We start from the raw sequence: 26,576 nt of genomic DNA, 5'->3' as shown, positions 1-26,576 counted from the left end.
CGCTGATCAGATCGTGTTCCTCTAGGTATCTCCGGAGCTTCGCGTTAATTATACGCTCCATGACCTTAGAGAGAAGGGAGGTGATAGCGATAGGCCTGTAATTCGATGGGTCCGATCTATCGCCCTTTTTTGGCACGGGATGCACAAGGGCCGTCTTCCACGAAGATGGAACATGCCGTTTGTTGCTGGAGAGCGTGAAAAGACGCAATTTTCGCATTAAATAGAAATTTACCTAGAGGTTGTGATTGTTACAACCTACAAATATCCTGGTCCATAGATTACACACTGAGCGTTTCCTTAGGCCCACAGGCTTTGCTTTGGGCCCTCAGCACACGGAGTGTAAGCATATTGTAATACCCGCGAAGAACGACAGTGCTATGGGCATGAAAAACTTCAAACAAGTCCGCACACTAAGCGTCATCGTAGCGTAGCGTATGAGATTTCTGTCGTCATAACGACAGGCATAGCGTAATACATATGTAAAAACAAACCTTCTGACATAATCAAACAGCAAAAATTCTTCATCTGATGAGAAAGTAAGATCGTTGATACATCCGCTGAATACACCTGGGGCTGGCCTGACTACATGATTTCAACTAATTAGATTTTGCTTATAAAACCATTACGCTTACGCGACGCTTGGTGCCCAGAACTTAGGGAATGCAATAATTGGCCAAACTTCATTCATAATCAGTTTCGGTTATGGTTATTTTCGACAAAATATTATAAATTTACAATCAAGTAATTAAAAAAAACGAAAATTAACGTACAGTATTAGGGAATGTGACTTTAAGTCTACGTTTTTTAATAAAACACACAAAATACAGTAAAAGTGAAATAATGACCTTAGATTTGATACAATATCGAATCAAAATATTTCATAGATAAGGGAAGTAAATTTGGTATATTTTCGTCATTAAAGTACACGAATGACAAAAATTATAGTCACAGGCGTCACCAGCAAAAAAGGCAGAATTTTGTAGTCAAGTCCTTCGAAGTTCAATTCATAGAATTTAAGTCTTAAATAAAGAACCGAATATAACCGTAACCGGTTATTTAAGTTTCCAATAATTGGTTATGAAATTTTGCCAAAATAATCTGTTATAACCGAAAATGCAACATATGTTAATTTGGAATGTGACAGTCTTCCTCACATTGATATCACAATAATCGTGGGTTTGAATTTAAGTTGTGTTGTATGGAGCATTTTTATTTATTGTAGGTAAACGGCACCTGAAAACTAAAAAAAAAAATGAAAACTAAATGAAAACTATCATTCACACATTCACACTGACAGGAGAGATACTCATACTTTATCTTGAGACCAACTCTGCTTTGCCTTATAAACGGAACAACAACAAATAATGTCAAAAATATTTTTGTTTTGTTTTGTTGCAGTGTGAGGATACATTGCAAATGTAAGCAGTAAGGAGGTGATTACACAGAACTGATTTTAGTTGGAAGCAATATTGAACTGCCAAAATGTTGTATGTTTTCCATGTGGACGCTGGTCAGATGACCACATATGACATGAATCTCACGCTGCAGAGGTAAGTTCTAGTTAGTTATATTAGATACATTAATTTTCTTCATTGACATAGATGCTTATTGTTATTGAAAAAATATGATACAAACATCAATTTTTGTGCATCTTGTTGGTGCTATTTATTATACTGCTATTCGAGGTACATGACACATTTTTGACAAAGCAAGTCACAGCGCGAGCGAAGCATTCCTGTTTCAGCTTGGGCACAAATGATTTTGTATGTCCTCTGCAGGTTGTATTTCTCAGTTGATTTTTGTGTAATTTACGTAATTTTGTGATTAGGTTCAATAATTATATGGATTTTATTGTAAATCTAGCTCTAAGGGGGTTCGCCTGGTCTACAGCTCAGCTCAGCAATAAATGTTATCTTTATTTTAACTAAGTATCGAGTTAGTTTTTCTCTTTCAGTGTGTCAAGTTTAAAAGCAGCGATAGAAAGAAAGACAAAAATAGCCGCAAGCTCCCTAGTTCTCCTAGTAAGTGGGGGGGAGGTGCTGCAGTCTGACCACATGGTGTCTTCGTATAGTGCCGGCACGGACACAAACCCCATATACATGTTTAGCAAACCATCGGAGAAGGAGAGCCATTTGAAGCAATCCAGTAAGCCCTTTGAATTTTTTTATTATATATGCATAAAAAATGCATGAGGAAGGCTAACAAAGGGTAGCGGGGTTAATTTTTGTTGTATCTATCTATGATTAATATATATTTTTTTATTTTATTTTATTGGAACCTATTAAAAAGCTCTGTTGCTTACTGAACTCCATTTAAGTAGAAGCAATTTTTTTTCAGATAAACGAAAACAACCCGCTATATGTATATGATATTGTCTTCGGTTAACGTGGTAACCGAACTACTTGCTTATAAAATAAATTACTTAATTATAAATAAAACTATTTGATTGCATTATATCGCGTTTAATAAATTTAAAATATTTTCCGATCGTTTGGATTGAGCGTCTCCCGTTGGCAACGAGCGCTGCACTGTAAAGGGCTCGAAACGTAGGGATGCATTTTAAATACGCGATGAAACAATTAGGCTAGGTTCACACGGCATTACTTTTTCCCGTATACGGACGCCAGAGGGCAGCACTAGCTCATATTGTATCGGCTCCGAGCGGCACGATCAAAATGTATACACATGAATGAATCTGTTTTGGACGACAGTAGCGGCCGCTTGCCGCGCCGTCCGCTGCCCGACTGTGTTTGTGATAGACTGATAGTATTAAGGTTCAAATCTATGTACGAGATAAAATGTTTTGGTAATGTAGCACGATCGACCACCTCAATTAGGCGTCTTTTCGTCATTTAGACAAACATCTCTGCCCTCATAGGTTTAGCTAGTTTTTAACCTTGGTGTGTTAGTATGATTGAAGTGATAGATATTGTGATATGTCTGATAATTTTCTATAATACCTATTCTTTTTTGGAATCAGGCTTCACAAAGTGCTGAATTATCCTGTACCGTACAGTACATGGTACCTAGGTAATATCAACTCTGTGTCTTGCGTCGAAAAATGTTGAATAAAATCGAGAGAGTTTTCATGAGATAATGCAGACATTGTAAGCAGCAAATAATGTTAAGTGTTATGTACAGAATAGTATTTTATTTAGGTTTCATGACCACATTACGGATTACAAATTATGACCCAAGTTAGCTATTTCACAAATAGATGATTAATCTGTCTTTTTATACACGTGCAGATGACAATAAGTAGGTATAATTTACTTCTTGGACAATGGAGGTCAAACGTACGGAGTTATAGCGACAATAAAATCAGAATAAAACTTGTTATGACAAATCGTTTCGATTATTATAGCCTATATCGGTGAGTTAATACTGTCGTAATTTACGGGTATCTGCGGTCGATACCATTAATTGTTCTTAATTATAGATCTAGTGAATGAACCTTACTCGGCGTGATGTGCATTAGCCGTACAGCGATGTGCGTCAGAATGGCGGTTGGACCTTTTCTTGACGATGGTTTATTTTAGGAATAGGTAGGTACTCGGGCTTTTATAAGACTCCTTAACATACGATAAAGTAACTAACGCTTCATGTTGTCATAGTCTTTACTTCGTTAATATAAGGTTTATTTTCGACTAACCTGTGATAATGTTTTATCTATTCTTATTCACAAAAGGTATCAAATATCTCTAAACTTTTCCTTGGAGGTCCATGCACTATTCGGACGCACACGATCAATCACGTTATTTTACGGTGACGTTTATCAACACACAAAACCTCTTTCGCAAAATCCCCGAAAAGAAGTTAAAAGCTGATCGCACCAACCGTGTGTTGTGTTCTTAATAACGATTACTACTTATACTTTTATTTTACGGGAAGCTTTGAAAAATGAAGATGATTTTTTTTTAAATTGGTTGGTTGATGCAACCAGACGTGATAATTATAAATAAATAAATATTTGTGGACAATCTTACACAGATCGATCTAGCCCCAAACTAAGCAAAGCTTGTACTATGGGTGGCTAGGCGACGATATTATCATAATCATATACAATACTTAAGGGTGTACCGAAAAAAAAAACTGGTAATTTCAAATGAAAAAAATGATGCGATTGAGAACAAACTAGGGATTTTAGAATAACTACAATAAAAAGAGACTTTTAATTTAGATATTTGTCAGTTTTTTTATTCATAATTTTTTCTGTAGGAGTCATAGGCAGCTTCTTCCTAGCGCATTCAGTGGCAGCTTTTTACGTACCCGTTTTTCATATTTGCCTGCATCAGCCAGTCACCTGCTGGAATTGTTTATGTTTTTTGGCTGTTTCATTCTTCTCTTTTAATACACTTTTGATTTGAGCCCAATAATGGCTGAGAGAACGGCACTGCAGGACGTTTGAAGCTCTTAGTCTATTCTAATATGTCAACGACCAATTGCGATTTTTGTACGAAGAAAATTGTATGATTTTCGAATTGGCCTAGACTTAAGTAACACACATTTTCTGTAACTTTAGTTATCCTATCCTTCGTACGAAGAACTGAATTGACTTTCATCGTAGTTATTTGCGCTTTAGCCGCATATATCTACCTCAGTTTTTACGATAATTTTGACAGGCATGCTTCGTTTTCGCAAATTCTATTAGGAATCTTTGAGATGGGCCCAGGGTTACTTGTTCCTAGAGATCTGGCGCTTCGAGGCCTCTATTCAAAAGACAACATACTAAATTAGTTATTTATTATGAAATGCACGAAACTTCGAGTTAATTTTTAGTGTTTCGAAATCAGGCATGTAGGATGTTGCAAATTTTCTTGCTATTTGGAAAAGCCCAATTTTCAGTCATTTCTTATATTTACTGGTGTTAAGTCGAACAGAGTTAAACCAGAATTATTTATATTGGAATATATAATATAATAATAAGACTTTTTATCGCGGTAAAAATGCCGTAATCATCTTGCTTAGAAACAAAATTAGAGGGGTTTGAAATTTACAGTTTTTTTTCGGTACAGGCCTTAAATAGATAAATACCTACATACTTATGTACATAGAAAAAACACCCATGACTCAGTAAAAAATATCCGTGCTCATCACACAAATAAATGCCCCTACCGTTGAATGTTGTAATGAAAGTATTTTTAATAGCCTGATCGACAGATCCCATTACTTTGCGGGTAGCCAGTTCATTTGAGAGCTTTTTTACGGTTTCTCAATACAGCTTCTCTAACATAGTAGGTTCATAACGTGCCTTAATGTAAGAATTGTGTGAATATACCCACCGATTATAAGTTTTACCGTTTCAAAGCTTAGAACTCTATTTGACCTCTTTTAACAATACAGTTTGTAGAAACACGAGGTTTTTGTAGTTAACATAGCAACACATCATAATAATTATATAAAGATGTCTTTCTACAAGGCTCACTCAATATAACTTTCGCATTGTAGTGTACAGCGACCTTAGTCCAATAGTGGAGCTAAGCTCAGGCGAGTTCCGGAGCGACACGCGAAGCGGAGTGGAAGGGAAATCCCTAGCGGAGCTGAAAGCGAACGTTGACATGTGCTGTTCACTGCAGCCCACCGTCAACACTGTGATAAAGTGCGCGACGCTTGCGCAGCAGTTCAGTGATCTCGCACATGATGTATCTAAGAGCTGCGATCAGTTGGTACATGAACAGCATTTACAGCATCAGGTAAGATCAATCAATCAATTTTTCGTGTTATGGCTCCATCAAGGTGTTGATGATTCTGCCAATGTCGAGGTGGGATAAGACACGGCTAGTATATGAATCTTATCATATTACGGATCAGGTAAGATACTTTGTACATATGAGTATGATTAGTAGCTTCTACAGGATATCAACTTAAAAGCAAGATGGTAAAAACATAAAACTCAAAATAACACAGTCCGGTCCGTGTCGTAAACCATAGATCATTCAAAATACTCTTTGATTGTATGTCGTTGTTCGGAAGTCGTCCGTGGCGCAGTTTTTTCATTCATTTTAGCAACGTGTATCCTTTGTTAAATTGCGTGCGTAGCGTGGCACGTGCCACAATATGAGTGTTAACCGACTATTTCAAAGGAAGCGAATTCGAAACCACGTGCTTCCGAGTCTATAACGCGTTGTGTATGTCAAGTTGTATGTATCACTGGTTTTTAGTATTCGTCTCTAAATGCCAAAAATAAACACTTATGGAACGACGTTAACACATGTTTTAATTTTATTACCTGCAGTTTAGTTTTACTAGCTTTTGACTTTTAGGTCTAATAGTTATTTCAACAATATTTTACTTCTGTTCGTAATTTCAAGCCCATTTAAATAACGATCTTTATTGCTTAACACAAGGATCAAAATATAACATTTTGTTACTGTTAGTAACACATTTACCTGATCAAAGATACACCTTATACGATTGCAATAAGGTTTACAAATGATCAGTTATCTGCGGCGACGATGGTATAGAGGCAGCAGATTTGTGCGGCGACAGCAACGTCTACTTCCCGATGAACTAACGCGGAGCCGTGATCATTGTGTTCTAGGAGAGACTGAAGAATATTTACCGAATGTGTATGTACATACATAGTTGTACCTTGTACGCATATGGCCTTTGGTATTTATTTTTATATTGGACATGTCTTAATACTAATAATACAGGTGTTGATTGATGATGACTCATATCATTAGTACCTGTTGGTATTAGTATTGGGTTAGGTTGCTCGATTGGTTTCGATTTGCGACACCTTTATAGATCTTAATCAGACTAGAATTAATTATTTGGGTTGGTGTCTGGATGTGAAGTCTATTTTTAGCACTTCTTAATTTTTTATTGGATCTAATATAGGTATATACAATTATTCATTTCATACAGGGTTGGTCGGCGGTTGTGGCGAATTTAGAAGACATCTTCAACGAATTCTGCGAGAGATCTAGAAATTTCAAAGAATCATTCAGAAAACATCGCCTAAAAAAAGACGAGTACCACGAACAATTGACGGCGTAAGTTTAGCATTACTATTATCTAATAGACCTACAATGGACAGACTAAACTGATTATCATACAAAGATATCACGCGTCGCGTGAACATTATTGTAGTCAATGATATTTTTATCTACTGTATTCGGTTCACTCTGGTTTTTAATCATACAACAACAGAATTTGCAAATCCTTTATCCTTTTCGTCTACGTAGAGTGTGTTTGTAACCATTTAAGAAAGACGTGAATCACCTTTGTAAATTGCACCATTAACACATCGTTTCCAACGTCCATTCTCATATTCTCTTCCCCTTACCCAATCGTAAATAAAAAGAAAACAACCTTATGGGATTCTAGTGAAGGTTCAAATCATAAAACAAAGTAAAAAGGAGATATGCGGTTGCGAAGTTTAGTGTCTATATATCGTTAGCGTTACCATGGCTGAGCATATGATGGCCTTAATAGGTGAACAGTTTCCAACATTGACCTTATATACAGATACACGTATGATATATTCCGCGGCTATTATTACGAAAGTGATAAGCTTAAAATAGCGTATCTAATTCAGAAATGGATCTTATCACTATTGGTTTAACATGAAATGATATTTGAATCACATGTATGAAAAATCTTTTGTTATTCTATTGATTGCATACTTAATTAGTCTAGTACAGACTTTTAGTCGCGTATCGTGTGACCTTGCGGATTTCCCTTTGATAAGTTTCGATACTTTCCATCTATGGTGCATTTTATTCGTACAAAGCTGCTCTATTTCTGTTAAGCACCCGCCACGGCCACGCGGACGTGTAAACCACTCATTAATATTTAATTGGACTCACTGCTTTGTGTTTGGCAAATAGAACAAAAAACGATGAGTAACACACATAATGTAGACTTGCAGAAAAACAGTTGCATATTTAATGATCGCCCATAGCTAGAAATGAACTATATTTTTACTGGAAATATCTAGAGATAGAGAAGTTTCTTTAGCATAGCATTTTCTAGCTAACAAAGCATCTATCGTGTAATAAGCGGAGGTGAAATTTATTTTACGTAGCAATCTTGTTGATAACGGAATAGGCCAATTTCAGTCATGATTAAATTATAATTAAAATGGAGTACTACTTAAGTACATTTTTTTATCCTAAGAAATTGTTATATACCGATTCTATAATAACATATCAAGCGTAAAATGATCCAAGGAAAAGCTACGACGTTTACGATGTCTAATATTAAATATCAGTATTTGAGGCTAACTTTCATTTGAGTAATGGAGTCTAAGAACCGTTCAGTTTAAATCTACTCGGTCTACTTTAGAAAACATTTTTATCAACTCTTGTTTAGTTTCTACACAATCGAGGCTAATACGATGTGTCTGTCACGAAATAGACTTAGTGCTATCTAATAGTAGCAGCGTCACGCAAGCTTACAGTAGCGGCAAAACGTCTTAGGCACATATATATATTATTAATTATAAAAAAAAATTATATAGAGGGATGTTGGGGTTTTTTATATAGAGGCACAAAAGCGGGGGTCTCCTAAGGAAAAATATATAATACTAGTTATTATTTTAGAATTTTTCCTTGTGTTTTTGTAGTGAAATACGAAAAACATTAAATTTTGTAAGTACCAGCTATTCTTGTAAGTTAATCATGACTTGGTGCCCGATTTCGGTGCTAAGACCATTTTAAATTTAAACATTTATAATAAGTGTGTTCAATGTAGAAGAAACTAGGAAAATAATGACTTTTGGCCGCTATTGTACTTCGCTGTATAAACCGATGGCCGAGTCATTACCGTAAATCGCGAACAATCTCTAGCGGAGTCTGTATGCCAACGTCTATAAATAAATGTCTATTTAATTTCGATCCAAGGCACTACATATTATTTATAAGACCTTTTAAAGAAACTGACGTCAGCGTTATCGCCTGCGTCGTCTCTTTGTTTGCTAATTCTGAAGTGTGCCTCGGAAAGATCGATTAAACTTTCTTATTTACGCATTTGAACCTCAAATCAGTATGCAAATTGCACCGTTTGTGCGTATTACAATTACTCCGATGTAGCTGTCGGTTGACGTTCACGTTGCGTGTCTAATTCCGTTCGACACCTCATTAAATCTCGATCGGTGCATGGCCATAGTAGTCTCCTTCAGATATATCAAAGCGGCCTAGGTGCGCACACATATCTGAACATGTCTTTATTGCCATGTTTAAACAGGAAATAATAATTCTAATCTAATTCTAGTCTAATTTTGTGCACTTTCGACACACCGATATATCTGAAGGCGATTGTATCTGGTTTCACCAAAGTTACTTAATAATAAGAAAACCGGCAAAGTGCGAGTCGGACTCGCGCACAAAGGGTTCCGTACCATTATTTATAAAAACGGCAAACAAATTATGTGTGTTGTATGGGAGCCCCCCTTTAATATTTATTTTATTCTGTTTTTAGTATTTGTTGTTATAGCGGTAACAGAAATACATGATCTGTGAAAATTTCAACTGTCTAGCTATCACGGTTCATGAGATACAGCCTGGTGACAGACAGACGGACGGACGGACAGCGAAGTCTCAGTTGACCCTTTGGGTACGGAACCCTAAAAAAAACTGATGCTGTGTCGTGTTGCGATCAATGACAAGATTTTGCTAACTGAAGAAAATCGTTGAAAGTAGAAACAGGATCGCTGTAAATTCCGCGTAGTTATTATCATTTCCAAGTTCTTTATGAAATTTACGAACACATAAAAATAAATGGCACCTAATAGTCTCCCGCGTTAAAATTATGCAATTGTTCCGTAAGTCACAAATTGGCTCAATCGTTTCACTTTCAGTCTCAACGAAGTGTTAGAATCTTTAGGCAAGATTCCAATTCTGCCGGCTCTCCAACTGAACGCGGAGGCGCACCGGTTCTCGGCCTTCGACGTGTTTGAAGAGACCGACTTCGAAGGTCAATACTATAGGATAAGTCAGCCCTTGGATGGCTCGGAAAAGACTAATCAAGACTTTGGAGTGGAGGCGTTCAAATTATCGGAGGAGGAAGATGGTAAGCCATTTTACGCACGAGTAATAATTTTATTACGCCACATACCCGCGGAACTTTTATTGGTTTACGGACTACGTATAAATGTTACGTATTAAAAATATGCAAGGTATTGTATATGTACCTATTACTTGTAACTTAAAGTAACAGATCGCCAGTAATAAGTACTTATTAAATAGTAGGTAATATTTTGGATTGCTTTTGCATTTTATTTTATACTCATTTTATAGAAGCCGTAGTGTACCATGAGTGATTGTGAACCGTTCATAGAGTTTTATGTGACTCGGGTCAACAATCTTACGAGTATTTACATGAGATGATTCGACACAAAAACCTATTTTTGCGATCCGATGGTCACCGATCTCACGAGAGATTGGGGAAACGAGACGGGTGACGTCAGTCTATGCAAATAAATACGTATATTATGATCACATTAATTTGATCGATTTAGATGTCACGAAAAAATCACGACAGATCACGTTTGGGGAGAGGGGGTATACGGAGACCTCAGCACGTGTATTTTTCTCAGAGGTCTAAAAGTAACCGAAAAAACCTCAAGTATGTATGTATGTCACTTTATTGCACATAAATAGATTAACATAAAACAGAAAAAACAAAACCAAAAAAAATGTTATGTACAAAGGCCAACTTATCCCTAAAAGGGATCTCTTCCAGCTAACCTTTGAGAAAATGCGAAAGGATCAAACACTAATACGTGAAAGACAAATCAATATAAACAGTAGCAATATGAGAATTCTGGATACACATAAAAGTAGGACGAGAGCAATCAATAATAATAAAATAAAAAGTATAAAACCCGTAGTATGAATATGCAAACTATAACATATACATAAATCTATATACACCTATATACAAGATACATATTATAAATAAATATATGCATACATAAACAAATAAAAAATATTCAGTTCTAATATCAGGAGTCTTATACCCACAACTTTTTCAACTTCTTGAGTGAGGCAATAGATTGCCTGAGTGATTTGTGCACAAGCCCCCTAGCTTGTTGTACTGAATGTTGCTCGAAGACTAATTATATTTGAATTGTTTTTCACGCTCGATCAACTGAAAAAATTTCATTAAAATTACATGTGTTTATTTTATTTGATCCTTTTAAGTATTATACCGTTTAGTTAGCCCAGTAACATGTTGAATATAAAACACATCAAATGTTGGACTAGGATCAATTAAACTTATCGTTTTCCTGTCAAAAACAAAAGAGTATTTCCCTGAGAGACGACAAATGAATTTAATTTTGTACCTAGGTACTTATACCTACATATAATCGGCGATAAAAATTATAATTATAATTAAGATAAAAACTGTTATTAATTTATGTTTCTCGCTTCGGCTCGTCTCGTCTCGCCCAAAGACTCGCGTGAACACTAATTTTATTTTCGTGTTGTTAAACACAAGAGTTACACGTATTATAAATAAATCCTGACATCAATTTTATCACACGTTAACGCAATTAAGCTTTCCCAGGAGGATCGCATGTTTACTGCACACGCTCTCGAGTGCGATTGCGATAATCGCCCGAGAATTTCGTAAATAAACCTATTTCCATAATGGAAACTCCATGAGTGACGCGAGTCCTTATAATTTGATGTTGTATGAATGCCAAAGCTCTTCCAGTAATTATGTTAATCAATTATTAAGGTCACAGTTGGGTTAAGGTTAAGGCGATGTGATAAAGACTTGCACTAATTTATTTAAATGTTTACGTTACTACTTAACTCATGGCTACATTAGGTGTCCGGACTAATTCTGTAGGCAGATTCTCTACCTATTCAGCTAATGATGATGCATTTCCAGTGTTCGGTCATAAAGACGCGTCGACAAGCAAAGAGCAAGCGGAGCATGCGCCGGCGCCCGCCGAGCCGATCGAGGAGTCCGACGAAGGGGTCACGTTCAAAGCGCACTCGTATGAAAACAAGGAGGAACCTACGTTACTACACTGGATATTGGCCCAGGGCAACAAGGCTTCGTTACAAGATATTTTAGACTACTGCCAAAAAGGATTGGCATTGGTAAGACAGTTGACCATTTTATGTAATGTTATACACACTATTTTTTAAATTTTTTTTTTTTTTTTTAAGTTATCTATACACAGGATTACAAACTCATTCGATCTTAATAGGAAAAAAGTGTTTAGTACAACGTAAAATAAAACGGCCCAGATAATTTAAAAGGCAAGCCTTTTAGTTACATTACGTAGCTGCCATTTTCAAATTATCATTTATAATATTTTATTGTTTTTCTCCAGATTATTACTAATTATTTTTATTGTTTTATGGCGACTGCCTGACTTTTTCCTAATTTGCTAACTATTTGTCTTAATTTCAATTTTGTTATTTTTCAATGCTTAGATTTGACATTATATTTGCACGCTTGCTTGCAAGCAAAATACACATTGTACCTGAATAGTTCTAACACCTTATGTTACTGTATTTTTGTAAATAAAAAATGATTGATTTCTGCGATTGCTTATATATATATATATATATATTATATATCTGTCCTGTTTTTTTTCATCAAAAATCTATGAGTCGTGCTATGAGTAAATTGAGCAATACAGGTTACTAAGAACCACATTTATCAGCAAAGCTATTAAGGAGTTATCAAAGTGGGTTTATAGGTTACTATTCTTATTTAATCCAACCTAGTGACTGACTTCGGGCATTGAATGGAGTGATTGTTAAAATTGGCTGATAGTGGCCAATAAATTATTCTAAGATAATATAAACGAACTCGTAAACAAACTGCGTAGTTTTCGCCAAAAGGATACCTAAACCTCAAATCCTTGAGCTACATATTTAATAAATAATCTCGAAAGTTAACTTCTTTGGGCTTATACTTGGTTAGCTGCGCTCGCAGCTTCGCCTGTCTGGGATTTGGTAATTTCCTCTCCCAGAACCCAAGGGATGGATACTTTAGGATAATTTAAGATTTCTTCCTGACTAATTTTATTACATTCGTTTTGAATAATTCAACCATGAAAAGGTAACAGTCAGGCAGAATTACTTTCCTATTTATGTATAATTTATGTATAATTGTTGATAAAATGAAAGGTTCATTTATAATATTAATTTATAGATCTGACCAACAACTTGTCAAAAAAGTTTGCTGATTGTTTGAATCGATACGCTCGATATAAATAAACTGCTGTTTCCAGTTTCGTTTCATATTGTTTTTAATCTTTCTAGATTGACGCAGAGCCTCTCAAAGAACTAGAAGAGGAGCTATGTAACGTGCTAGAATACGCCAATGTGCACGGCCTAAAACAGATAAAAGGCATCGAGGACCGTCTGTACCGCCTAGATCAGCTGCTCAGCGAAGTGAAGAAACTTGAACGCGACCAGCACGACCAGGCAGCTTCGCTAATACAGGTGACTTGCTAAAATACATTTTATAGGTACAAAATCGAAGTTTCGTTGGCAAGGCATTTGGACAAACTGTACCGGCTAGATGATATGCTCAGTGGAGTAAAAAAACTTAACGCGACCAGCACAACCAGACAGCTTCGACAATACAGGCGACTTGCTAAAATAAATTTTTGACAGCAATCGAAACAATAGGACTCAAAACGGTTTTTATTACATTTATGGCACACAATCGTCTCTGGATTAAAAGTTACAAATCAGTCCACTAAAACCCTGTACATTATAAAAATTTCATTTTAGAATTTTTCTCTTGGGCCAATCGGTCCAATGTCTAATATATTTTCATTTTTTTTTCATTTCGAACAACCAAATAGCCAAAAAAGAAATGTGCATTACCTGCACGACCTTTCGTTTTTGCCAAATCTAAATAACACTGTTTTTATTTCAGTACCGAGAGCGATTGAACGCCGCATGCGACCCGTCAGTATTGCCTACATTGGTGCAGTCACATTGGTGCCAACTCGAAAAGCTGCTCAAGGGACACCAGACTCTAGTTGATATTAGACGACGAATATCCAAGTCCAAAGATGAACTGTCGCATATATTGAAGGCGAGATTAAAGTAAGTAGATATTATGATTTTTACTATTGATCACCTGAGTGATATTGATTCTACAGATTATTGTGGAGGAATTGTTCTTATGAGACCTCATAGATACTTAACTGAATTGGACGATAGTTATGGGTAGCTTTTATTATGTACAATCAACGGACCGATCAACGCCAATATGATATGACAGCGAAAGCTGTCGTGAACACGTGTCCAAATTGTGGTTGGTGCAACTTTGCCCTTCTAACGTTAAGTGCAATAACTAGTTTTGAAATTTCATTCAATTGTGTGACATATTGTATTAGAATAAGTTAATGCACTTTATGTTAGGAGGATAGTACTGGCCTAGAACAATTATTGAGTGCCGCCTTAACGTGCAGCTAGAGATATCGCTAGAGTTTTAAAAGTATTACACCAAACAAATTAGGTAAGTAGTGACCAAAAATTAAAATTTAAACTTTTTTTTGGACCATTCTAATACCATTACCATTACAATAGACTTGAGACAGCAAGAGACTTGTCACTCGCTTTGTTTTTGTACAATACGCGTCGTAGTCTTAGTTAGTCGAGCAGGTAGAAGCGCTTGAACTGCCTAAAGAAACTCGCTTGTTTTAATACGTACTTTCCTTCCAGGGCAGTTTTAATGATCGAGAACTCGATGTCGGTGCAGGACGCGCACGCCATGCTCAGCTTCCAGTGCTTCAACCGCCTGGCGCGCTACTTCGACATCGTGGCGCAGCTGCACCGCGCGCCCGCCGTCTACGTGCGCGCCGTGCACGAGGTCGCGAGGCGGAGGATGTTCTCGCAGGCGCATTTGAAGGTACTTTACGGACAGGACACGACTAACGTTGGCAACAGCTGACCCTCACAAATATTGCGGGAAGGCTGCACGTTACTTTGATATCGTGGCGCATCTACTCCGCGCGCCCGTTGTCTACGCCCGCGACGTGCATAAGATCGCGAGGCGGAGGATGGTCTCGCAGGCGCATTTGAAGGTACTTTACGGACAGGACACGGCTAACGTTGGCAACAGCTGACCCTCACGAATATTGCGGGAAGGCTGCACGTTACTTTGATATCGTGGCGCAACTACACCGCGCGCTCGTTGTCTACGCCCGCGACGTGCATAAGATCGCGAGGCGGAGGATGGTCTCGCAGGCGCGTTTGAAGGTATATAGAAAATATACCTTCAAATGCGCCTGCATTACATTCCTTAGCCCTTAATTTAGCACAAAGAAGGTAGTGGATTCTTATTTTCAACTCTTATTAGTTTTTGACGACCGGTTTGGCCTAGTGGGTAGTGACCCTGCCTACGAAGCTGATGGCCCCGGGTTCAAATCCTGGTAAGGGCATTTATTCGTGTGATGAGCATGGATATTTGTTCCTGAGTCATGGTTGTTTTCTATTTATTTAAGTATTTATAAATGTTGATATATTATATTATATATATCGTTGTCTAAAGTACCCTCAACACAAGCCTTATTGAGCTTACTGTGGGACTTAGTCAATTTGTATAATAATGTCATATAATATATATTTATTTATATTTATTAGTGCTGGTTAGGAAAAAATAGACAAAGAGGGTCAAAGGTTGTTTGTCTTGACAAACATTACAAAGTAAAGTTGGTCCACACGGTCGTGCGCCGTCATGGGACTGCAGAAGCCAATCTGTCCTCGTTTTCATTTGTATCCATTCCATGATAAAGGAGAATTTACTTGCGGCGCTCTCTCCATTCGATGCCTCTCGAGAACATATAACATGAAACTAAATTAAACGATTCGTCACAGTTTTTAGATAACCGATTTCTAGCTTTGGTAAACAACTTTATAATCATGGCTATATTGGAACAATTTACAAATTTAACGAAGTAATTCGCCACCAAAGGACAAAGCAAAGTAGTAATCATGATAATACAACGTGACTATTCATTTCAGTGGGCAACAGACTTAGCGGCGAAACTAATAAAAATCCACGAAGAAGAGATCATACGACGGCAAGACTTCAACTGTCTATTCGAAGGGCACTTCCTCAAAAGCTTGTTCCCGGGCATGACGGAGCTGCCGCCGGCCTTCGCCACGCAGTCGCCGCCGGCCTTCGACGCGCGGCTGCCGCAGGTCACGGACGAGGACGTGGAGCTCATAGCCACGGCGTTCCCGCAGCTGGCTAAAGATGTGCCGAATTATGACATGGAGACGACTGTTAAGTTCTTTCAGCAGAGGTACGTAGAAGCCTGGTGTGGCTGCTGTAAGTTAATTCTTGAGTTTGTTAAAATATAATAGGACGAGTCGGTAGGACCCGCCCTGGCTTCGCACGGGTTACACAAAATCTTAACAAATTATATACCTAAACCTTCAGCATTAATCACTCCATTGATAGGTGAAAACCGGATAAAAATCGGTTCAGTCGTTTTGAGTTTATCGCGAACATACATACACACAGACAAACGCGACGGGGGACATTGTTTTATAAAGTTTAGTGATATTTACAGTCGAAAGGCTGAAAAGTTTTTTATGTGGTGTGTGGATTTTGCTTGCTTTGTAATAGTATCCGGTGTATGGTTGAGCCAAAATAAACACTTAAATTACTATTTATGTTTTCAGCCAGTATGGCGAAAAAATAAAGTAAAGATTCTTGAAATGTTTTAATACAATAACTAAACTTGCAGGATAAGTTCTTCAGATCACCAGGAGAGAGATATTGATGTCCAAGTAGATTTTGAGAAGTAAGTGATTTCGCTAGAAAAAAATACTGCAATCGATTAAGTATTGCATTTTACGTGCATTGTTAAGCTAATCTTTAATATGTTTTTTGCACAGGGACTTTGAATCAGAAACGGACGTAGGCGACTTTGAGCGTCTCAGCCGACAGAGCACATCACAGAAACAGAGAGTGGACACATCGACCATATGCGTCCCGGACACCATGGCCGTGTCCACGGTCACAGAGGTGCGCCTTCCCGTTATACTCGAGGCGGACGAGCGAAATGAGTTCGAGAACTCGGAGTTTTACATCGAGGAGTCGCTACCGTCCAGCTTGGAATGGGGTCGGGACGAACGTCAGGTCAATCTAAGCCCGTAAACATTGTTCTGGTGGGACCTCTCTGGTTATTACGGTGCATTTTTATAAAAACATCGCATTTTAAGGCTAGATGACTGAAATATAAAGATTGTCTTTATACAGAGTGGCGTCCCTTTGAAATAACGACCACTTCTCACTTTAGCAAGGTCTCAGTGTCATAAATTGAGTATGGGGCTGAGATTTTGACACCTCCCCAACGCCAATGTGGAGTGTGGAATTAAAAGGAGTAAAATCTCTTATGGTAGAACTGTTGCAATAAATAATAGTTCCAAATCTCTCCAGAGTAGCGCTAGAGTAGCTAAGAACCTAGGCATTATTGACGGAGTGAACTGTGCTGTCTATAATTTGCATTTGTTCTTCAAATATTCTAGGTATTATAGCGCCACCTTTTTGGTACATGGAGATTTCATTCCTTACCTCTACCTTCCATAAAAGCCACCTAGTAGTTCTCACTTAGATATTCACTAGATAGCATTATAATATGAGCGGAGTCCCAACGCACAAAAGTTCGCTCGAGTGATCATTTATTGTATATGACTTATATATATATATTGTTTTGAAGAACGCAACTTTCTATGGGTTTTTACAGTCTTTATATTTACATCTGCTTCGGCGAATCAGATTTTTTGCGAGCACGATTGGCGAGTCATGCCCGATTCATTATAGATAAACTGTGAGGTCAAAGTTCTCGGCAAGTTCAAGGTTGTGATAGAGAGGTCTTATTAGAGGCACTATAGTTGTTTCTGTTGCTCCTGTCTCACCGGCCCCGTACCAGCTAAACCGTAGCGCTCTCTTATGATTTCGCTTGTATCTCATCATGTAGGGGAAACTGGGGACAATTGATTCTTGGTTCTTTGAAAATATGAAGCAATTAATTGCCCATAAATGTAAGACAGCAATTCGAAGCATTAGTACTGTTCGATTGTAGTAGTGTTCGATTTTGCTAATTTAGTTCTAATGTTAATTCTTTGCCGGGTAAATTTTATATTACAGGATCAAACTGTCCATTGGATCAAGTGTTCCCTGTATCTTCTATTATAATCATACCTACTATCATCTAAAAATGCTATATCATTGTCTATGAATCATGCTATTTTGTTCCCACACAGGCTAGTTATAGAATACAATAATGTTAGTCCCTTTTCATTGTAGGATAATATGGATACTCACAAAATAAACATGGAAAGGCTCCAAGACTTCCTATTAAAATTATATGGCATATGTAGAGTTAATATTGTCTTAATTCGAGAAGAACTAGCTAGATTTAAAGAAGAAATTGATGAACAGAAAAAGTTTATAAAAGGAAAGTATATAGAAATTTTAGAAGCGTGGCAGAAAGAGAGCGAAGATAATGCTTTGAAGTTTCGCGAACAAACGCAACGCTTGACCGTGGACCATGAGCTAGAACTTAGCGATATGAAGGCAGCCCTCGATAGTAAAGATGACGTTATTGAATCTTTAAAGAAAGAAAAGGAAGAATTAAAAACACTCCACCAAAGTGACATTGACAGGTTAGAAACAGAGCATAACAATACAAAAGAGTTATTAGACAAAACTAGGGAGGAGATTAAGTCGTTTGAGAAGAAGCTTGAAGAGGCTGATGTTCAGAAACAGAAGGAACTGAAAGAGGCGCAGGAGAAAATGCACTTGGAATATAAAGCGGAGATCGAGTCGCTGCGATCAAGGTAAGGCTCACTTAATATTCATTTTGCACAATTGAGTTGGTGATACTCTGCTATGAAATTGAAAGTATATCTAAGCCTACACTTTACCACATTTATGGCAAATTCGTCGAAATATTAAACCTTGTGCCTTGTGACATGACTACATATATATAATCACTAATCTGCACTTTCGCCCGTTTCAACTGTTTTCGGTGTATTCAGCACTCGTGTGGCACGCTAGGACGACCTCTAATATCAGAGTAGATGTGTACTCCTGGAACTGAGTGTTTACTCCGACGGGGGCATTGACTGCCAGATCATTTGCCTTGAGAAGATTAATTCGCTGAGTCAGTGTACGATTTAGATTAAATTGTTTACGGATCGCCGTCTGAATAAATTGTGTCGCTTAACTTCAAACTCAGATAAATACATTCGACCCTCTTAGAAAAGATCTACCCTATTACCAATAATACCAAAATCGCAAAATCTGGCAGTTGGATTTATCTGAGTTTGAAGTTAAGCGACTCAATTATGTTTTTTTTTGTACAGATATCGCCTCGTAGCCTTAACAAACATGGACCGGTCGCCATCAGAGTCCAGCCTTGAAAAGATCGAGCGATCGGACGTGATAGAGATAACGAGTCACAACGCTATAGTCATGCAGACGAAAGAAAACGCCGAAGTCGAGAAGGAAGAGGCGATAGCAAAGTTGACAGCGGAGTTGCAACGGAAGTTTACTGAGGAGACCAATGCGCTCAAGGCGAAGTATGAAGCGGAGAAACAGGTAAGAATTACGATCAGCACTTCTAGAAGTCTTTAAGAAGCCAAAATATACACCCGTTAGAATCGGAGAAAATGAACACACACAAAAAACACAAAAACAAGGACCAATAAATTAACTGGTTATTCTTCTTTTTTCGAACGAATGAGTAAATTTAATTAATTTATGTGAAATGTAAACATGAGGGCTGATTCCGAATAGGGATAAAAGTATTTACATATCATAACAATCCCCTGGGGGATTGTTATGATATGTAAACAATTAACCACGTGAATCGATCGCCTGAAATTTGTATCTGTGGAATTATGTTATTGTCCCAACTATGAAGTCACGTGATTTTTTTTACATTATTTTAAGGTCCACATGGGTCCACTCCAGAATAGTCACGACAGCAGAGTACAATAATAACGAGCAGCACTCGTAATGACATCTATTTCCAGATAACAATAAACGATGTTACTCGGCGTCTACTCTCCGAGAAGGATCGTCAGCTGGACGAGCTACGCGAGCGGGAACATTTACTATCACGCGAGTGCTCCAAGTACAGAGACACTATCCGGCAGCTGACCGACCCCGAGACCAACGAGTGCGACCCGCTGCTGCGATCGCAGGTTTGTCCCAGTCCATGTCGTTATTGAGGTAAAGAAAAAATCGTCCGCTGAACGAAATACGCAAGCGGGAATATTTACTATCACGCGAGTACTCCAAGTACAGGGACAACATCCGGCTCCGCTCACCGAACCCGAGACTAACGAACGAACTTCAGTTTTCATGTGATAGAATTCCATCAGAGTGCTGCTTACGAAAGCTAACGTCAAACCATCTTTGAATTTCCTATTATTCTCAAAGCAGCGTTCGTATTCTTCAGTGTTGTGTGTTACTACTGCCAAGCAATAATTGCATACTTTCTTGTGTGCACAGATTGCAGTTTGTCCTGAATTACATACCCTTTTTTACTATCTAGTATCTAGTATAAATCTCTTCTCTCTTCTTTTTGATCTTGATCTTGGAATGGCTTCTAGATCAGATGCATTCGGAGAGTTATTTCTTTATCAGCCAAAGAGGATAGCCTAGCAGTACTGTTTGATTAATTAATAATATTGTTAGTGAAATCTGATTAAAAATAGTATTTGTTTTTTAGTTGGCGACGCTTGAAAATGAGAAGGCTCTGCTACAGCAGCAAGTGCAAGATCTCAAGAAGGAACTCGAGAAGAAAGCTGAGGAAGCAGACAAAGCTAAGGAGGAAGACAGTGAAGGAAGGTGAGTCAGCTATGAATCTTTGTATGATAATGATTCGTTATAGGTTATATTTTATAATGAAGCAGGCAGGTTGATTAAGTATCAATTATCAAATTTAAAATTCAATGAATAAAGTAATGTAATGAAAAATAAAAATGGAGGATCTTTGTACCATATACCTGCATATGCCACGTTTAGTTACATGTTGTTAAATAGGGAATTTCTCTGGCACATCATGTGCATGTTTCGGTCTTATGATCAAAATGATAATTTGGCAATATCAATACTATTTATATTGCCAAATTGGCTACTGAATGTTGTTTAAAACCAGGAGACCAATAAGAGGCGGGCGATTGAGGTACAAAGTTATGATTGTCAGGTCGTCGTCGCCGGCGCGCGAAGGCAAGAAGCGCGGGCGCTGCCACACGCCGTTCGGCCTGTCCGCCGGCACGCTGAGCCTGTCCTCCTGCCTGCCCGGCCACACCGTGCTCGTCATGTGGGACCCCGACCACTACAACTACACCGTCATGCAGGTACTATACGGTTACATACACGTCAGACCAAAACGCATCAGATGTGAAATAAAAGTAGGTCTGAAATTAAAAGTGTAGTTTGCGTTTGCTTTATAAACCTGAAATCTGACGATATAGACGAAGCATGCATTTGGGCGAGCTATGGAGCATAGTATTAGATAACGGAGTATAATAAGACAAATTTAAAACGACGCGTAGCTTAACTGCGCGTCCCAATAAACTTTTGTGAATGACCCCATCATGTGCTTACCTAGTTTAGGACTCGAAAGTTTGACCACCCCATACTGTCATGTTTGTACAAACTCTTGTGTATGTACTGTGTTCCTTATGTAACGTGCTCTTTTATGTACAATAAAGTTATATTATTATGTCTTAAGCAAAACAAAAGAAGGTTGTCCTGTACGCTAATTGAGTTGAATTATTTGATGGTCTGGCATAAGGGTCTTCAAACTACGGCCTGCGAGCCGAGAAAAAAGAAGCGAGAAAAAAAATGCAAGAGAGCAAAAGCCCATATAATCCGTTCCACAAAGGAGGAAATGGAAGAGCTGAAAGCCTGGACGTAGACTCGGGGTCAAAAACTTGGAAACCAGTTTCAGCAAAGATAAAATTATTCAAGTATAACCTGTGATTATTCCAGGAAGCGTCGATAATGTACTTCGTACACAGCGACTGTCTGCCAGCCCTCGATCTCAGCATACAAGTGAAGCACGAGTCGGATCGCCGGCTCTATGCCGTGGCCGTCGTCGAGTCCAAGGAGTATTGCTACGCTAAGAAGGTAATATCACTATCCACCGATTGGCGACACCAGACTGTCGTCGAGTCTGACTAGGGGCCTAACTATATAATCCAAGACGGGCGTTGCAAAGATCAACGCACTGTATTCGTCAAAGTTTCAGTTTCCGTGTGTTCGAGTTCCATGTTTGAAATTATAAAAAACTAGACATTTCTTTTATTTATATACTTATAAGGAAAGAATAGCTTTGCGATTCTAACGAAATAACTGTACTTTATGTATGGAATTTCCATCTCGGGAGAAACTGTTTTCATTGACTAAATCTTAACAAATCTCTTTGATTTTCATGTCGATCGCTTCAGCATAATATATTCTAGGTTTATAGGTTTCGTTTTTTTGCACTTATTGCAAATTGAAAAAAACGAAAACCTATAAACCTAGTTTTTTATTGTTTCAATAACATGCTAAAAATCATGAAAATGGAAAATATTTATGAGTGGAAAAATATTTCCTCTTAAGAACTGAAAGCTCACCTATAAACCCTAAATATTTTTTATTGCAATTTTTTTTGTATGTTGAGTATTCCGTTAATAATTAATAATAATCTAAAAATGTCAATCACGTTAATATATATAGTGGAAAAGATAAACCATAGACTACTGACTTTTTTTAGGGTTGTTAACGCCCTCTGTAGTAAAAGCATTTGGCAGTGTTTAGCCCCAAAATAATGACAAGGAATATAAATGTTTGTTTATTACAGAGCGGGAACCGGTACCACATGCCGCGCGCGTCGCGCTTCTACCGCGTGCGGGTGCGGCCGCTGCGGCCCGCGCCGCCGCCGCCGCCCTGCTGCGACCACCGGCACAAGCCAGGTACCACACCGCGCATTGCCACAGGACGACATGCAAAACACGATTATGAAGCGTTTATGGAAGCCGACGCCGTCGCCATGCTGCGACCATCGACACAAGCCAAGGGTACGTTACGTCATACTCATGCTACATGGAAACACGGCATCAGTACCGCATGCCGCCACCGTCGCCGCCCCGCTGCGAGTGCTGCGGCCACAGGCACAGGCCAGGTACGCCGTACTCACGGAACTATGTGGAAAACACGATCAGCCGGCCTCGGAACGTAGGCTCCAAGCGTGGCCGAGGCTTTAGGGAAGAACTAGGAAAATTGAGACTACTAAGCCTTGGTTCCAAAATTTTGAAAAGCCGTCTCACCAATCATTTGAATACAAAATTTAAACATATATTCTGCTAGCAAATTACATTTAAATAAATAAATAATAAATACGCAAGCTCGGTTTTCTATACGAACGTAGTTACGCTCTCATTTTAAAACGATTATCTAGATTGCTCTGAAACTTTGTACTTACAATAGAATAAGGTATATCTAGGGCTGTAATTAGTTTATGTAGCCTCAGATAAGACAGTAAAAAAAAATCAGCGAATTTAAATTTTCATACAAAATTTGTTTTTGCTCTATTTTGTTTGTTTTATAAGGCGGAGCAATATAAAATAATTTCAGTCTTAGATATACATACCTCATGTCATTATATGTGCAAAGTTTCAATACAATTCACGAATACGTAAGTTTAAAATGAGAGCGAAACTTCGTTTTTATGGGAAGGTGAAATTCGGCTGTGCTTGCCGGGAAGAAAAGTTGTTTATCCTTCGATGATTTTTTTCATTTCACTTTTTTTTGGGTTTCTTTTAGTCGTTCATTTTGTATTGGGCCCGCATAGTTGACCTTTACATTTGATTATGTTATGAGAATTGTGATCGTTTTTTCTATGCATTCGAATCGTATTGTGGTGGTACTAAATTATGTTCAATAAAATACCCCTACAGGACCTGATAATCAAAATATCTGAATTGTTGTACTTATTATTATATTAATACTATTACAGATACACTGATTGAGTAAGATGAATAAAATCTAAGACAATTTCATGCTTGAAATTTGACAGGTAAATGAGATGGCGCTGTACGGCTCTATAGGGACCGTGCGCGTTGGAGGGTCTGCCGTCTTGTGGCCTGAATCGGAACAATAAACATTTACATTTACACGTCACGTGTTTTCTTGTGTATAGTAGATTCTGCCATCTTGTGGGCTACATCGGAACAAAAAACATCACATTTACGCCTCGCGCCTTAAATCTGACGGCTCCTGTGCTGCCGCCTACAGTTCATGCACGCTCCCTGTACATTTTGCGGTAACTCTGATTGTCAAAAGTTGACGTTTGATAATTCAGTGACCGAAAAACATTTGGCGCAAGTAGTACAGCGCCATCTGTTTTGTGATGTCAAACTAAGGGGCATGTTTTTTTCTTAGAATTTATCTCACTATTACAATCAATTCTCTTTAATAATAAGTATGTCGTGGTGACATCTAAAGACTGTTAACAAAGTCATACTTCAAAAGGACTATGTGTCAAAATGGTCCAAAAACCAACAGAGTTGAGAGTTAGATCATTAGATAGGTATTTCTGCATATGAACTTCATTTCATTCTATGGGCACCAAGCGGAATTTCAATGCAGAACTAAGATATTGATATTTTAGGCAATAGAGTCCACCGCTGTGCGAGCGGGGCGAATGGTTTGCCGCGCTCGCAGCGGTGCGTGAACATCTACCCTGCAGCCATTAATTTACTTACTTGGACCCTATTACCTAGGTAATAAGGGTAACATTTTTACCAATATATAAATATCTCAGTTCCGCAATGGAATTCCGCTTGGTGCCCATAGAACGAAATTAAATACATAGAAATACCTACTTAATGTAATGACTTAACTCATTTCTGTTAGCTTTTGGACCAGGCTCCATAAAAAGTTGCCCATAGATTTTTCAGCAACTTTTTAGTCCTTATATTACGCACATATTCATAGCGTAGTGTCACTTTCTATTACGTGCGCCTACCATAGTCACTTGCACATAAAACTTGGTAGTATAGTACATATGTGCTATAAGGTTACTATTTAGAATGTAGAATTGATGTGCTTTTACATACTCGTGCTAGTTCTTGTGTTGTTTTTATAGCTTAAAACCTGCTTAGCAGGGCCTTATTTTATCAAGTTACAATATTACAAGACAATGCCGGCGACATTGGTGCAATTTACATGCGCTTGACCAATAAAGAGAAGACAGGGTTATGAATAGTCTTGTCAGTTTTTTCAAAATTGTAACTTTGTGAAATAGGGTCCAGTTGTCGTCAACCTTTTTTGCCAAAGTGACAAAAATGCTTGTCGCGACTGACGTTTGTCTAACGCGGTTATCACACTGTTGTAGATCCGCACGTCGCTCCTGTGTGAATGAGACAACGCTATGTACGTATCGCGTATTATAGCGATGTCCCGCTTGCACATTTGAGGGGCGTGTAGATTCGCTTCCAATGTGTAGACCGCCTAACACTGCACACACGCATTGCCTTGCAGATGTAATGCATCGCAGCGCTCTGCCGGTGTTTGGTGAGAATCGCCCGCTCAAGAAATGGTTGACCTACATGCATGCACCAGGTCTTTGCTTTTGTTTCAACCTTCACCTGGCTTTGTTTGTCCTTGATAGTGGTTAGGGGTAAACTGTACATATCCACTCAGTAAAGGTCAAATATTGTTCACATATGTATACATGAACTTAATTTTATGACAGTTGTTTTGACATATTAAACTTTACTGTGAGCCTGAGGCACTAAATAGATTTCTAACATCAGTAATTCTCCTTCTATCTCTAAGATTCTTAATTTATTTAAATTTATAAATTCATTGTCTCATTTAGTTTTCTATTTTTTATAATAATTCCTATATATCATGGTACATCCTCATCCACTAATCTCAGACAAATAAATACGGACTGTAAATAATGTACCAAACTTAACATATTAACAAACGGCTCCAGCCGTTTGATAATAATTATACATAAATTTCCCGTTTCACAGACATGTCAAAGTCGGTCGACACGAGCCAATCAACGAGCTCGAACACCGACGAAGCGAGCAAAGAGGTCGCCACGGCCACGCTCATCAACCTGGAGTCGCCCGTGTCCACCAGCGACAACACGGCGCCCGGCGAGGACCAGCTGGACTCCATCGAGGCCAACGACCAGTGGCACACTGCGAGGATGCAGGTTTCCACTGCCAGCGCTCTGTGAGTTAGCATATACTTTTTTCTCAAACATCGACGAAGCAAGCAAAGAGGTCGCCACGGCCACGCTCTTTAACCTGGAGTTGCCCGTGTCGACTAGGGAGAACACGTCGCCCGGCGAGGACCAGCTAGATGCCATCGAGGCCATCGACCAGTGGCACACTGCGAGGATGGAGGTTTCCATCAGTAGCGCTCTGTGAGCTTTTATTATATAAAAGCCGTTGCGGAAAAGAAATTGTCAAAATTTTCCTCAATGTTTTTTCATAGCATCTTGCTATTTTTTATTGTCTTCTGAATCAGTGTGTATATTCATTGGAATTATTTTCTACATATCCTTTATTTGAGGAACATTTTATGTTACTTCTTTATGAAATTAT

General features: G+C 38.3%; 1 protein-coding gene across 2 annotated transcripts in view; it reads left to right on the top strand.

The window, feature by feature from the left end:
* Positions 1–26,576, top strand: part of LOC133517695 (RB1-inducible coiled-coil protein 1) — a 31,594-nt gene that overhangs the window by 3,104 nt on the left and 1,914 nt on the right. The window contains exons 2-22 of one of the 2 annotated variants that reach the window (XM_061851063.1): positions 1,399–1,550; positions 1,955–2,145; positions 5,449–5,693; positions 6,871–6,998; positions 9,806–10,017; positions 11,848–12,062; positions 13,239–13,421; positions 13,864–14,036; positions 14,658–14,844; positions 15,960–16,243; positions 16,691–16,747; positions 16,842–16,971; positions 18,256–18,788; positions 19,317–19,551; positions 19,989–20,159; positions 20,690–20,808; positions 21,167–21,320; positions 21,958–22,095; positions 22,814–22,925; positions 25,495–25,575; positions 25,995–26,202. In XM_061851063.1, coding sequence (XP_061707047.1) covers positions 1,483–1,550; positions 1,955–2,145; positions 5,449–5,693; positions 6,871–6,998; positions 9,806–10,017; positions 11,848–12,062; positions 13,239–13,421; positions 13,864–14,036; positions 14,658–14,844; positions 15,960–16,243; positions 16,691–16,747; positions 16,842–16,971; positions 18,256–18,788; positions 19,317–19,551; positions 19,989–20,159; positions 20,690–20,808; positions 21,167–21,320; positions 21,958–22,095; positions 22,814–22,925; positions 25,495–25,575; positions 25,995–26,202 — 3,824 coding nt within the window. In that variant the 5' untranslated portion in view covers positions 1,399–1,482. The remainder of the gene's footprint in view (positions 1–1,398; positions 1,551–1,954; positions 2,146–5,448; positions 5,694–6,870; positions 6,999–9,805; positions 10,018–11,847; positions 12,063–13,238; positions 13,422–13,863; positions 14,037–14,657; positions 14,845–15,959; positions 16,244–16,690; positions 16,748–16,841; positions 16,972–18,255; positions 18,789–19,316; positions 19,552–19,988; positions 20,160–20,689; positions 20,809–21,166; positions 21,321–21,957; positions 22,096–22,813; positions 22,926–25,494; positions 25,576–25,994; positions 26,203–26,576) is intronic. The other variant, XM_061851064.1, reaches the window with a different exon arrangement.

Source organism: Cydia pomonella, chromosome 5 (genome assembly GCF_033807575.1).
Source record: "Cydia pomonella isolate Wapato2018A chromosome 5, ilCydPomo1, whole genome shotgun sequence".
In the NCBI taxonomy this organism is placed as follows: Eukaryota; Metazoa; Arthropoda; class Insecta; order Lepidoptera; family Tortricidae; genus Cydia; species Cydia pomonella.
This window is presented reverse-complemented; position numbering and strand designations above follow the sequence as displayed.